Source organism: Nicotiana tabacum, chromosome 11, assembly GCF_000715075.1.
Source record: "Nicotiana tabacum cultivar K326 chromosome 11, ASM71507v2, whole genome shotgun sequence".
In the NCBI taxonomy this organism is placed as follows: Eukaryota; Viridiplantae; Streptophyta; class Magnoliopsida; order Solanales; family Solanaceae; genus Nicotiana; species Nicotiana tabacum.
Genome location: NC_134090.1, coordinates 88,138,163 through 88,151,973, shown reverse-complemented (window position 1 = coordinate 88,151,973; position 13,811 = coordinate 88,138,163). Strand labels below are relative to the sequence as shown.

The 13,811-nt window shown below is 35.1% G+C and overlaps 1 protein-coding gene across 1 annotated transcript; it reads right to left on the bottom strand.

The window, feature by feature from the left end:
• Positions 1-2,767: 2,767 nt before the first annotated feature.
• On the bottom strand, positions 2,768-13,171 carry LOC107818769 (AT-hook motif nuclear-localized protein 2-like). Its single transcript, XM_016644821.2, has 5 exons — positions 11,682-13,171; positions 10,339-10,442; positions 4,622-4,753; positions 3,931-4,092; positions 2,768-3,315 (listed from the first exon to the last, which is right to left on the bottom strand). Exons 1-5 carry the CDS (start codon positions 12,031-12,033, stop codon positions 3,025-3,027), a joined length of 1,041 nt encoding a protein of 346 aa, XP_016500307.1. The 5' UTR covers positions 12,034-13,171; the 3' UTR covers positions 2,768-3,024.
• Positions 13,172-13,811: the final 640 nt, after the last annotated feature.

Here is a 13,811-nt window from a genome sequence, read left to right as displayed (position 1 = left end):
TATACTCAGAAGCAACCGTAAAAAAAGGTGTAATAATGGAAACGTCATGATGGAAACTATCACTTTGTAATTGGTGTAGCCGCAAAAAAAGCCCTAAAAGACGCTGAAGAGTTGCAGATCCAATCAGAAGATGCCACGTGTCACGAGCATTAAATGAAAGTGACATATGAAGTGTCAGTTCTGGAGAGGGTATAATGGCGGCAAAAAATCCCGCTTTAATGAGATTCACTTCCCAAATATTCTATTGTTGAATAAATGGCAAGTGGGGGGACTATCTGTATTGGGAAAAATCAAGTTAATATATCGAATTAATTATGTGATAATGTGTCATGACACGTGGATCAGTAAAGGAATGACAGTTGGCGAAGAATAGATGAAGAGGCACGAGCTTTAACAGAAAAGGGCAAAGATCCAAGAAAATCAGAAGGAATGGGTACTCGAACCTCTTGATAATTTGAAGAAGCATCGGAAGAATGAACCTAGATAGCAAAAGAGTATAGATACGTATTATATGTAGTTAATGAGCATTAATTACAGGAAACGTTATAGAATCTGTTCTGAACAGTTACGATTGCCAATTATAATGTTACATTAAATGTCATTAATTGCTCATAATAACTCCATTCTGGAAGAAAAAAAACGTATTATTTAGAAATAGCTATAAAAGGTGAGGGATAAACATTTGTAAAGACACGAAATACTATTGGAATACACTGATTTACTTTGCTTTCTATCCAGCTATCTTTTATATCAATTATTCTTATTTCTATTTGATTATTAGTAACCCGAGTTCTTCTAAAAATAAGCTTTAACCGAAATTCTTATCTTCTGATTAAACATTTATGTTATTTTAATTAGTTACCCCACTAGCTAGTTCACTCTCCCAGGACTCATTGTAGAACATACCTTGAAAGAAAATTGATTATCATTTTCTCTGCATTTTCTTTCTTTTTAAATTTTTGCTTTCTATTTTCGTGGCAATTCCAACGTGGGATTCGTTACACCCTCCTACCATAATCATCTTCTTCCACGTTATGGTAATTGCTATTAAAACTAAGAGGGGTTTTCCGTATCTACCAATGCTTCTCCTCAAGTAAGTACAGTTGTAATTAGGAGGAACGAGAAATCATTCTAAGGCAAACCTGTGACCTGCGCTGCTACCTGTAGGACTAGGAGTATAAACTAAGCTACAAACTATCGCCTACTTTATGGGTCGTTTCCATATCTTCACGGTTTTGTTGATGGGTTAAAGCGCTGCAGTTACATCAAAATCCATTGTTATTATTCTTTTTCTGCCTTTGAAAAATCTGCAAATGGGTACGACATCATTTCCAACAACACCAATAGTTTGACGCTCGTTCGGTAGTTCTCAACTAAAAAGAATAAACCCTCGCAAAACCTTGAGAGATTCAACCACGTAGCTCACTTTTTTCGTCACGGGATCGATTAGTGAGGAATTGAGATATCCTTGGTTGCTGGAAAGAAAGAAAGAACCATGAAGAAGAGAACGAAGGGGAGAGGGAAGGTATACTATTTTGTGTTAATTTTTCTTTTGGTATTTTACACGTGTCACTTATTTATTGGTTCCTCTTTAATATTAGAGCGCTTAGTATTCACTCGCTTCATTATTATAGCTGAGGTGTTTAATAGACACATTTTGACGAGAGTTAAAGTGTCTAACAGTCACTAAGGCTCGTTTAAGTGCCTAAACGAGAAAACTTAGTTTGGTTGGAATATGATTTATGCCGGTATAAATTATATTGGGATAAATTATACTGGGATTAGTTATATTGGAATTGTTATTTATTCATTGTTTGGTATGCTATATTAAGAATGACAATTGCATAATTTCTAAAAAGAAGATATAAGTTATACTAGTGTTAATAATCTCACCTTATATAAGGTACTCCCTCCGTTTCAATTTATGTGAACCCATTTGACTGGGCACGGAGTTTAAGAAAAGAGAGAAGACTTTTGAACTTGTGGTGTAAAATGAGGCACATATATTTTGTGTGGCTATAAATCATTACATAAAAGTAAATTGTTTCCAAATAGGGAAAGGGGTCATTCTTTTTGGCACGGACCAAAAAGGAAATAATTTCACATAAATTGAAACGGAGGAAGTATCATTATGGGTAAAATCGTAAAATATATATTTCATTTATTTTTATTAAAGGGAGTGTAAAATCAAAAGTAAACAACAAATATACCTTCTCATACCTTATACCAAACGATCCCTTAAGGGGTTAACTGTTTATGTATTTGGCAGCCCTTTAACCACTCGTATATATTTATACTATATGCTGGTTTGCATGTACAGCCTAATATGACCCCAAAATGTTGATGGACAAACACGACAGACATATAAGTCAATAACGAATCCGAAATATGGTAAACCCTTTATAAAAAATCCACATCAATATGTTAGGAAAGATCATGAAAAACTAGATTACATCTCATACGAATGGAGCTAACATTATTGCACAACATACAAACTGGAAGAAAATGCCAAGTTAATGGCATCTATGACGAATCCAAGACGTCATAGCAACAATAAACACAATGACCCTATACTTAGCCTCTACAGAGGATTTAGAAATTGTTGGTTGCTTCTTCATATGCCAAGTGATAAGATTAATGTTATTAATTAAGGGTAGACTCGAAAAGTTATAGATTCATTAAATGAGCTCAATTTGCCACCATTTTCATGTTATGATGCATTCATTACCTATGAAATTTCACCTATTTCTTGATATTTGGAATATAGTTCAACAAATGATAGAATGATATAGCAGACAAAAAACAGTTATAATAACAGCTTCTACTGGCCGAAAGTCCAATGCCAACCTACAAAGAGTGAACTTCTAGGTTAAATTGACAAAAATCATGCCCTATTACATCCTACAAAAGTAAGTCTCATATAAATATTTGTCACACAAAGGGATGGTGAGCCTAAAGTTCCAAGTAGGCTAAAAAATAAGCCTATAAGGTACAGGAATACACCGATAATACAACCGAACTAAGTCAAGATGATGGACCTTGCTCTTTATTAGATTCTTCTCCACGCATAGAAATATTGTTTACTAATGCAGAGATTCTTGAGCTATGTATGGAGTTCAGTGATACCGTGTTATCCACAGGAAAGGGAGTAGAAGAAGTAAAATTGTGACTTGGCCTATTGTAAGCTTCAGTAGTTCGTTCTTCATAAACGGAAGTAGTTGCAGGAATAGCAGCGAAAGTAGTTGCATGCTCGAACCTCTGCTTCTTGGGCTCCTGCTCTTGCTGGTGACCAGGAATAAAGCTCCCAATAACAACCTGATCAGTTCAAGATGTTCAGATTGTATTTCAAATAATGTTGAGTTAAAGTCATGGAGTACTGTTAAAGAAATGAATCTTGGGCCTAACTCAATCTCAAAAGCTAGCTCATGAGGGAAGGATTGTCCAAGCCATATAAAGAGACCACCAATCCCTCTATAGACCGATGTGGGACTTTTCAACGCCCCTCTCACGCCCAGGGCTGGACATCTGAAGCGTGGGCAATTTAATATGGGGCCCAACATCGAGAAAGAGAATTGGAATGGGTCATGCTCTGATACCATGATAAATGAACTTTGGGCTTAGCTCAACCCCAAAAGCTAGCTCATGAAGAGAAAATTACCCAATACCATATAAGGATACCCATTTGTTAACTCCCTCCCGAAGTGGGACTCAACACCCCCTCTCACGCCCACGACTGGACATATAGAGCGTGGACAATGTAAATAGGGACCCAACATCGTGTAATTGCAATGAAATTGATACTGATGTACTGATACTATGTTAAAGAAATGGATCTTCAGCAAGCTTTTGGTATGCCCAAGCCATATAAAGAGACTACCCATCCCTTTATGGACCGATGTGGGACTCTTCAACAAGTACTTCGATACTGACCTGAATAGGACCAGCTGCTATCAACATGCCGGCAAGTCCACCTCCAATAACTCGACCATCAGGGCCTGAGAGGGACACACTCATCCCACCAGTTCTGGTTTTTGTTACTCCATTATCACTAGACATATACGATCCTGTCAGAGAGAGAATTTCAAATCGACCCTGCAAAAAGCATGAATGATAAGTTAGATTACTAGGCATTATCTAAGGAAGAAAGATTACCCATAACTATTTCATTGGATTGGTTCGACGGGGATAAAGGAACAATACTTCTCTATGCATACTATAGAAATTAGACAACATGTCTCACCAAAGATGAGTGAACTCTATATTTTACATGTCAATGACAAACATCAATACAAGAATGTTCAAACTAAAAGGGAAATGATACAGAAGCGGCAAAGTGCCTTCGCACAATAATAAATTTAATCCATATCGACCTGGATGTCAAAGCTTCAAAACAGCCTTATTATAATGCCGCACAAGGCTGTATGTTTCGAAGAATTCGCAGAAATGCAAACATCTAGAGTATTTCGCTTCCCTTTTTAAGACGAGGAGGAGATCAAGCAGAATGCCAATAGCTCTTTTCTATAAGAAGAATGCAGAGAATATACAATATATGCAAACAGTTGACTACGAATGAAGTAGATGCATACATGCAAATCAAATTTCTCAAAGTAAAGTGTCACACCTCATAGGTCAGAGTTCCACCAGATGAATTTGGCTGACCAAGTGTAACATTTGAAATTGCGCCATTGGCAGCCAACACACAAATAGCTCTAGACCCTTGCTGAGCAAATGAAATGATTTTCATTGCGACATCCTGATACATAAAATTCAAGAATGAAACAGTTTGGATTTTAAATTCACTCACAGAAGTAGAAAATCCATGAAAGAACAGTAAATCGACTTTCAATCAAATAAACACATCTAGCTGCAAGAATACTGAGCTGCCAGAATGTTTGCCAACAACAAGTTGACATTTTTCTTGTATACAGGGCATAATTCGTTAAGCGTGTTTTCATCAAGTAGATAGTTGAGCGTGGATCTTATCACCCACACACCTAATGCCCAAAGTCAAACGAGAAAGGGATAGAACTCCCAAATTTTCTGAATGACAACCATCAACCTAAAGCACCACTGCAACAAATGCACATGGTAAATACAGATAATGATTACAAATTTCCAGGTAGTTACAAACTTATTATTATTTTGATAAGCAGGTAGTTACGGGGTTGTTGTTGTTGTTGTATAAGCAGGTAGTTACAAAATTAACAAAGTTAACAAACGTGAGAATTAGGAAATAAGTGCAGTAATGGTGTTATTTAGGGGTGGCATTTTCAGCCCAAGCCCAACTAACCCGCCCAACTAACCCAGCAAATAATGGGTTGGGCTGAAACAATTTTATTAATGGGTCATTCTGGGCTAAACCCATTTCAACCCGTTAAAATAGTTAGCCCAACTCTAACCCGTTTAGGTGCCCAAACAAACCCGTCAAACTCCCAAAACCTAAACACAAGACAGACGCTTTCTCTTCCACTCTCTGTGCACTCAAAAGAACGACCAGTTTCTCTCTGAACTTCAAATACGATCTCGGGTCTCTGTCTTTTTTCCGGCGACTTCCATTTCTCCGACGTATTCCTTCTCTCCGGCGAACTCTTTGCTGGAGATTTCACTGGATCTCGAATTTTCACGCATAATGTATTGATCATAAATTGTACTATCATCTTTGTTACTTGGTTGGTGTCCTTATGTTTATTTGTGTCCATGGTTATATAATAAGCATCAAAATACACCGACACTCATACATCAGAGACTATTTGGGATTTTTTCTCATTTCTACAACGTGCATTTATTTTGTTTCAAACGTTTGTCCTTTCTGCTCCAACAATAGCATTATTTCTCTTTATTTTAGGATTCTATTGTTGTTTCATAGTTTATGAGCTATTTAAACTGAATTAGAAACTAAATGTATGGTATTTAATCTACTGTAGGATCTCATTGTGTAAGAAGATGTCGATAGAGCATGATGATGTAGAGTCCAATGAAATAAGTGTTTCAAGTTCAAAAAGACAACGTAAAACTACTTCTGTTGTGTGGGATTTCTATGAGAAGTTGCCATTGGATATGGATCCTGATAATAGACTTAGAGCTAAATGTAAGAAATGCGGAATAATATTTTTGGCTGACTCAAAAGCTGGAACAACAAATTTAAAGCGACATCTAGCTAAACACAAGATTGAAGCATCAAAGCAAGGTACGTCAATTGATCATAAAGAATATCGTGAAGTTGTAGCCAAGGCTATAGTTAGACATAACCTGCCATTTAGTTATGTAGAATATGAAGGGATTAAAGAAGTGCATACGTTCTTGAATCCTACGGTTAAAACCATTTCAAGAAATACCGCAAAAGTTGATGTGCTTAAATTATATCATGATTAAAAAGAGATGGTAAAAAAAATGAGCTTGAAGCTATTCCAAATAGAATCAGTTTGACATCTGATTTATGGTCATCAATCACGTCAAATGGATATATTTGTGTTACTGCGCACTATGTTGATTTGGATTGGATTTTACAAAAGAGAGTTTTAATCTTTCGTCATGTGGCTCCTCCTCATAGTGGTGCTATTTTGGGTCCAAAGTTGATTAATCTGTTGAAAGAATGGGGAATTGAAAAGAAAATATTTTCTATAACTTTAGATAATGCAAGTTATAATGATGGTGTTGTGGGTTGCTTGATTGAGCATTTTAAGCTGATGGATTCTTTGCTTTGTGATGGAGACTTTGTCCATATCAGGTGTGCAAATCATATTTTGAATTTGATTGTTAAAGCAGGTTTGAAAACAATAGAGAGTGCTATTTTTAACATTAGAGAAAGTATAAAATATATTAAAGGTTCTGAGTCAAGGATTGTAAAATTTGTTGAGTGTATCAAGAATCTTGGTTTAAAGTTAACAGGAAAAGTGCGCCAAGATGTGTCTACAAGGTGGATTATACATATTTGATGCTTGATAGCGCTTTTCCTTATCGTCGAGCATTTTCTGACTTCAAGATACTTGACAAAGATTTTACATGTTGCCCTTCAGATGAGGATTGGGTTAAAGCTGAAACAATTGCTAAGTTTCTAAGGCCTTTTTATGAAATCACTACACTATTTTTTGGGAGCCGTTATCCTACAGCCAATTTATATTTTCATAAAGTTTGGAAAATCCATATGTTGATAAGGGAAGAGATAGGTAGTGAGGATCCTAATATTAAGGCGATGGCTATGGAAATGGAGAAGAAGTTTACAAAATATTGGCAAGACAACTATAGTCCAATTGCTTCTATGGCGGTCGTACTTGATCCTCGATATAAGTTAAAATTGATAAAGTTTTGCTTCTCAAAACATGATCCTTTGACTTGCAATGAAAAAGTTAAGATTGTTGAGGATAATTTGCATAGGTTGTTTAAAGAATACATAACAATATCTGATGTTGGGATTGTTGGAAGTAGTAGTCATGGATGTTATGATGAAACAATGGACGAAATGAATGAATTTGACATGTTTGAAAGTCCGTCTGAGTATAGTTCAGAAAAGACACAGTTGGATTTATACTTGGAAAAGCCTGTATTAGTTCGCAAAGGAAATGAAAATTTAGACGTGCTTACATTTTGGAAAGATAATAGGAGTAAGTATCCTGAACTCTCATTGATGGCTCGTGACCTGTTAAGTATACCTATCAGCACAGTTGCATCCGAGTCAACTTTTAGTGTTGGTGGTCGAGTTATTGGCAAATTCCAGAGTTCTATTTTACCGGAGAATGCAGAAGCTAAGTTGTGTTCTAGAGATTGGATTTATGGACATCAAGGTACACTATAATTAGTATCATGTGATTTTTATTTTATGAACTTTCTTGTAGTTTGACAACTTTTTAAATTTTCTTATTTTTAGCTTGTGATGATTCTGAAGAGGAGGACATTGCAATAGATGTGGAGAAAATTGCTGCTACACTTTCAAAAAAATTGAATCTTGGTATGGTTCAGGTTTTTCACCTGATTGTATATTAAGTTCTCCATTTATGCACACCTTCCAAAATTGTGATTTCTCATTTTACTTCTGCTGTGTGATGCTTTGACAGGATAATTGTGGTGCTAGAAAAAGGAAGAGGAAAAGTTTGTGTTGAAGAAGATGTTGACTTGAATCTTTACTTGGAACTGCAATTAATTGTATGCACGGCAATTAATTTGTTGATAGTAGTTTAGATAATCACTCATCTAGTATACACTAATTCGTTGTAATGAATTTGATAACCACATGTAAATGGGTTTAGTGCATCCCAAATTGGAACTGGGTAATGGAATATCAAATCCTTACTTGGGAAATACTCTGTTACATGATATTTGGCAAGATATCTTTGCATATGAGATAGATCTAAAGTTTATTCTAAACCATTGGTAGTTGATACTTGATAAAACACTTATGTATTTAAACAGGGAAATTCTTATAAATTTACTAAGCAAGATGAGTCAGGTACTTTGTATATATCAATTAGTTACCATGATTCCCTTGTACAAGTTTTGTCACGTGAAAAACTAGTAAGACTTAAAAAAATAAAAAATGAAAGAAAAAAGAAAGAATCTCAAATTCTCAATCTAGCTGAGAAAGCAGAAATAACTTATCATATGTCAAACATATCACGAAACAGATTTGCAGGAGTCACACAAATTTTCTATTTTATGCAAGTATTTGAATGTGAAGAAACAAAATATTTGGGTCAAGTTGGGCGGGTTGGGATATGACCCATTGTTTAGCCCATCTTGACCCAGCCCATCTTGACCCAAGTAAAATTTAGGTTGGGTTGGGCATTGACCCAATTATTAGTGCAGCCCATCTTGGCCAACCCAAACTCAGCCCAAACAACCCATTTGCCACCCCTAGTGCTATTAGCTTCTGGTTCTGCCTAATCCAGTGTTTCATTTATTGCCAGTATGATGCTCCACAAACAAGGAGGAATGAACATTCCATCAATTAATATGAAATCTCCCATTCCACCCAAATTTCAAACTCAAACTTTTGTATTGACTATCCTATTTAGGTTCCTGGATACCACAAAATTACATTAGAATATACATAAAATAAAGAATATATACAAACTCTTGATTAAACTTCTGGTATACTAGTTCCAGATTGAAGAATAATTGTTGTTGTTGTAGATTGAACAATTGGATTATCACAAGATGCCTATCTCCAACTTTTATGAGATTGAACCTAGTGTCTTCTTACCTCAAGGTTGTACTTCAAAAACCTCCCATGAGGAAATAATTAAATTAGACTTTAGCAACCACACGCTAGTTCCATCTTAAAAAAATAGAAATCAGCAATAAAAACCAGCTTCTTTACAACCTAAGAACAATGTCCACTTCCACATGTTAAGATATCTACCAGTTGTACATCTAACTGCTCAGTCTGATAATATAAGAGCATTCCTATTATATATGCAGATGCATAATTGAGAAAAGTAGAAAACTTACTTTTTGATGATAGCAGCCAGAGTTAAGCACAAGTTAGTTATTTAATTATCAATTGTGATATGCTATCACCAATAACAAACACAAAGTAATAACCACTGTTAGAGTATCCATTTTTTTGATAAGGCACTGTTAGAGTATCCATTAAAAGTTTAACACTACCGCTCCTAACTTTTTGTCCTCTTCGACTTTACCTTTTCCTAAAAGTTGGCATTTTCGGCAATATTTTTCTAGAGGAATCTAGGCGTGTCCACTCTATTAGGCTTAAAATGAAAAGTACCAATATATTTCATTCCAGTTCAGCAGTGTAAAATCACCATCACAATCCAGGTACAGCCTAAAGGGCCCAAAGCTGGCATTGCAAGTTGCAACAAGGTAAAAATCATAAAATTTGTCTGAATTTAACTTATGCCTTAACAGAAAAGGGCATTTTACATCACACTTCATATTGCTTTGTGCATAAAGACAGACGCAGAAACTGGGCTTGCTGGAGTCTGAAGAACTTTCATCCTTGGATGAGAACATCTGTAAGAGATGAAATATTAACTACAGAATCTACTTATAACATGCGAGTATTATTGTCCTCTACAAAGAGGCAGCCATGTATATTGGTTCTAGTAGAGAATGTCAGCTGTCAGTATGCTACTTTACATTTTTGTCCCCAATGCATTTGAAGAAGCCATGGAAGCTAAACGTGCAATCATTGCTACAACAAAATAACTACATCCAAATTACTTTGAGGTTTAACAGGTAACTTAACGGCAGGGATAGGAGCAATTTCGTCTCTTCGCGGACATGGTGAATTAAATTTATGCTGTGAAGCTGCCAAATATAAAGCAAGCTTTTCAAAGTGGTAGTAATGCAGTACAAATATATGAACTAATAGATAAGGCATACCTCGCCAGCATTAACAGTGATCACATGTGGTGTAAAGTTTGCACCACCAGAGTATCCAATATGTGGTGAAAAATTTGCCGCAGCAGAGTATGGCACCCTCTCCCCTAAGGAAATTAAATACAATTGCAACAATAGCTCAAGCAAACCGAGATCTTCAAAATAATGCTAAAATGAACAGTTAAACGAATAATATCAAGCTTCCCACAAATAAAATGAGGATGATATCTATATAGACTACTTCAGAAGCTGAATATCACAAAGAGGTCAATTTAATTTTTTTAATTTAATCAGTTCCCACATCCACTTGATGTTCTAGTCTCCAAATTCAAATATCTTTCTATGTGTTGCATAATGATGATTGTCTTGTTATCACTATTAGAGCACGGATTATTCTCAAATACACTGCCAGTGAAAGTAAATGTTGGCATCATTAAACTTTGGAAGAACATCCTTTCTAGGAAAATCAGGTAGTAAAAGGATATTACTTTTATCAGGCGAATTGACTATCTGCAAATAAGTCGTTCATTAATGAGGAGCAGAATCTTTTCATTGTTATTAGTTTACTAGTTAAAAAAGTAGTCTCTGACATCAGCATCAGAATGTCTTATAGGATAGTAGACGACTGAATCTTCTAAAGTGTATCTGCATCAGATCCATGCTTTGTTATATCATTTGTTGAATCCTACAGCAGTTTGTGTTCCATAGCATCATTAGATATATCATAGTATATTTCTAACCTACTTTCAAAATCTGTATTTCTTCCGTCTTGCAAAATAACCAATGTTAAAACCGAATATGTAGATATCATGCATCAAGTATCACATTACGCACTGCCATATCCTTTTAAAATAGCTAACGAGCTTTTTCATTATTCAATTAGTTCTTTATTCTATTTCACCTTGTTTCCTAAAAATATTGGGGTAAGGACACATGATTGTGACCACATAAGCTTATAAGAACTCATACCAAGTGGTATACTCTGTTTGTTGACCACATCATCCTGCTTCTCCACCAGATAACTACTGAACTAAAAATGCGAAGAAATATACCCCACATTCAGCATCATAAATGCCAAAGAACGAGATCAGTTTTAGATACGGGACCCAAGTTGCAAACTTTTTAAAAAAAATTCAACTATAAGATAGAATGCAGAACAAAACAGAACCCAGAAAACCTATCTACACCAGCAAATTCAAAATTTTGTACATTAATGAGCACAAATAACTATTCAACAGTCAGAGAGAGTGTGTTAGACCATTTTAAGCTTTTATAGGAAGCACATCAAAAATCCAAACTTCAGTTCAAGATTCTAAAATAAATCAACAGAATAGGGATAATGTTACCTGGACTTGAAAGCTCAAACTTCTGCTTCTTTTGGAAGGACTCAACCGGGCGGCTTCCACTGTTTTTCCAACCTGAAAAATCTCCTGAAAGTGGGATTGAAGCTGATATTGGCATTGGTGATAATGCAGTGTTTACAGAACCATCTGGTCCATATTTCTTAGGCCTTCCCCTCTTCTTCTTCACTTCTGTAGATGGCGTCGCCATACTCACTGGATTTACTGGTGTGACCGCAGCCACTAATCCACTAAATCCATTGGTAGTTTCATTCCTTGGGGCCATTTTGTAATTTTCAGAAGCTTCATCGCTTCTAATTGTAAACCCTGAACTATTAAGCCCTTCCTTCTCCTCCATTCATATACACAAAAATAAACCCTCAAAACCCCTAAACCCTGAAAACTGTTATAAACTCAAATCCCAAACTAGAAAAAGATCAAATCTTTCAGGTGCTAAAAACGTCAGAACAAAAAATCACAGTAAAAATACAATCTTTACCAAAAGCAACAGATCAAACAACATACTAACACCTCTAACTGTAACCCCAGAACTATTAACAAGTAAAAAAGCCAAAACACTTAAAACTTTGAAGTACTTAAATCCCAACTAGAAAAAAGTTACTTTTTTTTAGCAAGAACTGAAAACTTAAGAACAACAGCAAGATAAAAATACAATCTTTACCAAATACAACAGAAGAAAGAAAACTAACACCAACTAACTCAGTAAAATCTTCAACTGCTGGAATCAGTTTGTATGTTTATGAATATAATCTGAACAGACAAACTAATTTCTGTGGTGAAAATCTAGAATGCATACTGACACTCTGAACTGTGGCTAACTCTCTGCTACTGCAGAGCAAAGTACAGCAAACTAATTTTTAGAAATGAGAAAAAGAGGGTAATTTTTCTTGCTTTCACAATTTCTTGAGGAGTTGTGAAATTAGGGTTTTGCTAGAAAAAAGTTGAAGGACGAAAATAATAAAGATTGAAAACTGGGGAAAAGATAAATTTTAATTTAATTTAAAATAAGGAAAATTTAACTTGCAGCTGTATTATTTAATTGCAAATTCAAAGTATTAATTTCGGTTAATCAAATGGTTTGACGTCCGTCTTGGAAATTTAAGTTAATAATAAAATAAATAATGATACCTTTTAAAATTTGCAACAATAAATGAATTGAAAATTTGGGAAAGGAAATTTCCAATTATTTTCAGAATGCAAATTCAAAGCTGTAAAGTTAACATTGGAGCCATCCAAATATTTCCAACCTCTGACATGTTGTTTGGTGTTGACTGTCAAAATTAAAAAGACACCTTTAATTTCCGAAATTTTACTGACGATGCCATTGTTGAAAATTGGAGGACATAAATTTTACTGATGATGCCATTGTTGAAAATTGGAGGACGTATAGTTGAAGCATACTGCTAAATAGCAAGATATTCCCAAGAATCCAGGAGTATTGAGTCAACTTGGGCAGTAGTCAGAAAGTATCCGTAGGTTATGTCATTGTCTATGTGGCACTTTATAACTGTGATTGTTCCCACGTACAACATCCTTAAACCTCTCAGTATGTTGGATATGGAGAGGCAAATAGATTCTGAGTTTCTACTTTAAATGTAGAAAAGAAGGTGAAAATTTCATGGGGTTAATTTTCAGAAGCTTAATTCTAGAAATGGTTTTACATATCCAAAAGTACAGTTACTTTTTAGACACCAAGCCTAGGGTGAGTTTCTCCTCTTTAAATAAATTTTGGTAAACAAATGAGTAGAGTTATTCAGTATTTATATTAAGTGGGCATTTGGACATAAGAATTGTAAAATTCCAAAAAAAAAAAAGTAAAAAAAAAATTCAAGTGAAAATTGAAAATTTTATAGCCAAACGTTGATTTCGAAAAAAAATAAAAAATTTCCTATGTCCAAACGGGCTCTAACAGAGGTAGTAGATTATTGCAATTCACTGTGTAAAAATAAATTAAGCTTTAGAATGAAGAAGGTGAAGTCGCTGAGAGAGAGAGAAGAAATATAGGAGAATTTCATTTCCAATAAACATACAGAATAGTAGAGTATAAACTGACTTTATGCACACTCCTTAACAGTATATTTTCTAACAACTTAACTAGTTCCTAACTCTACTAAC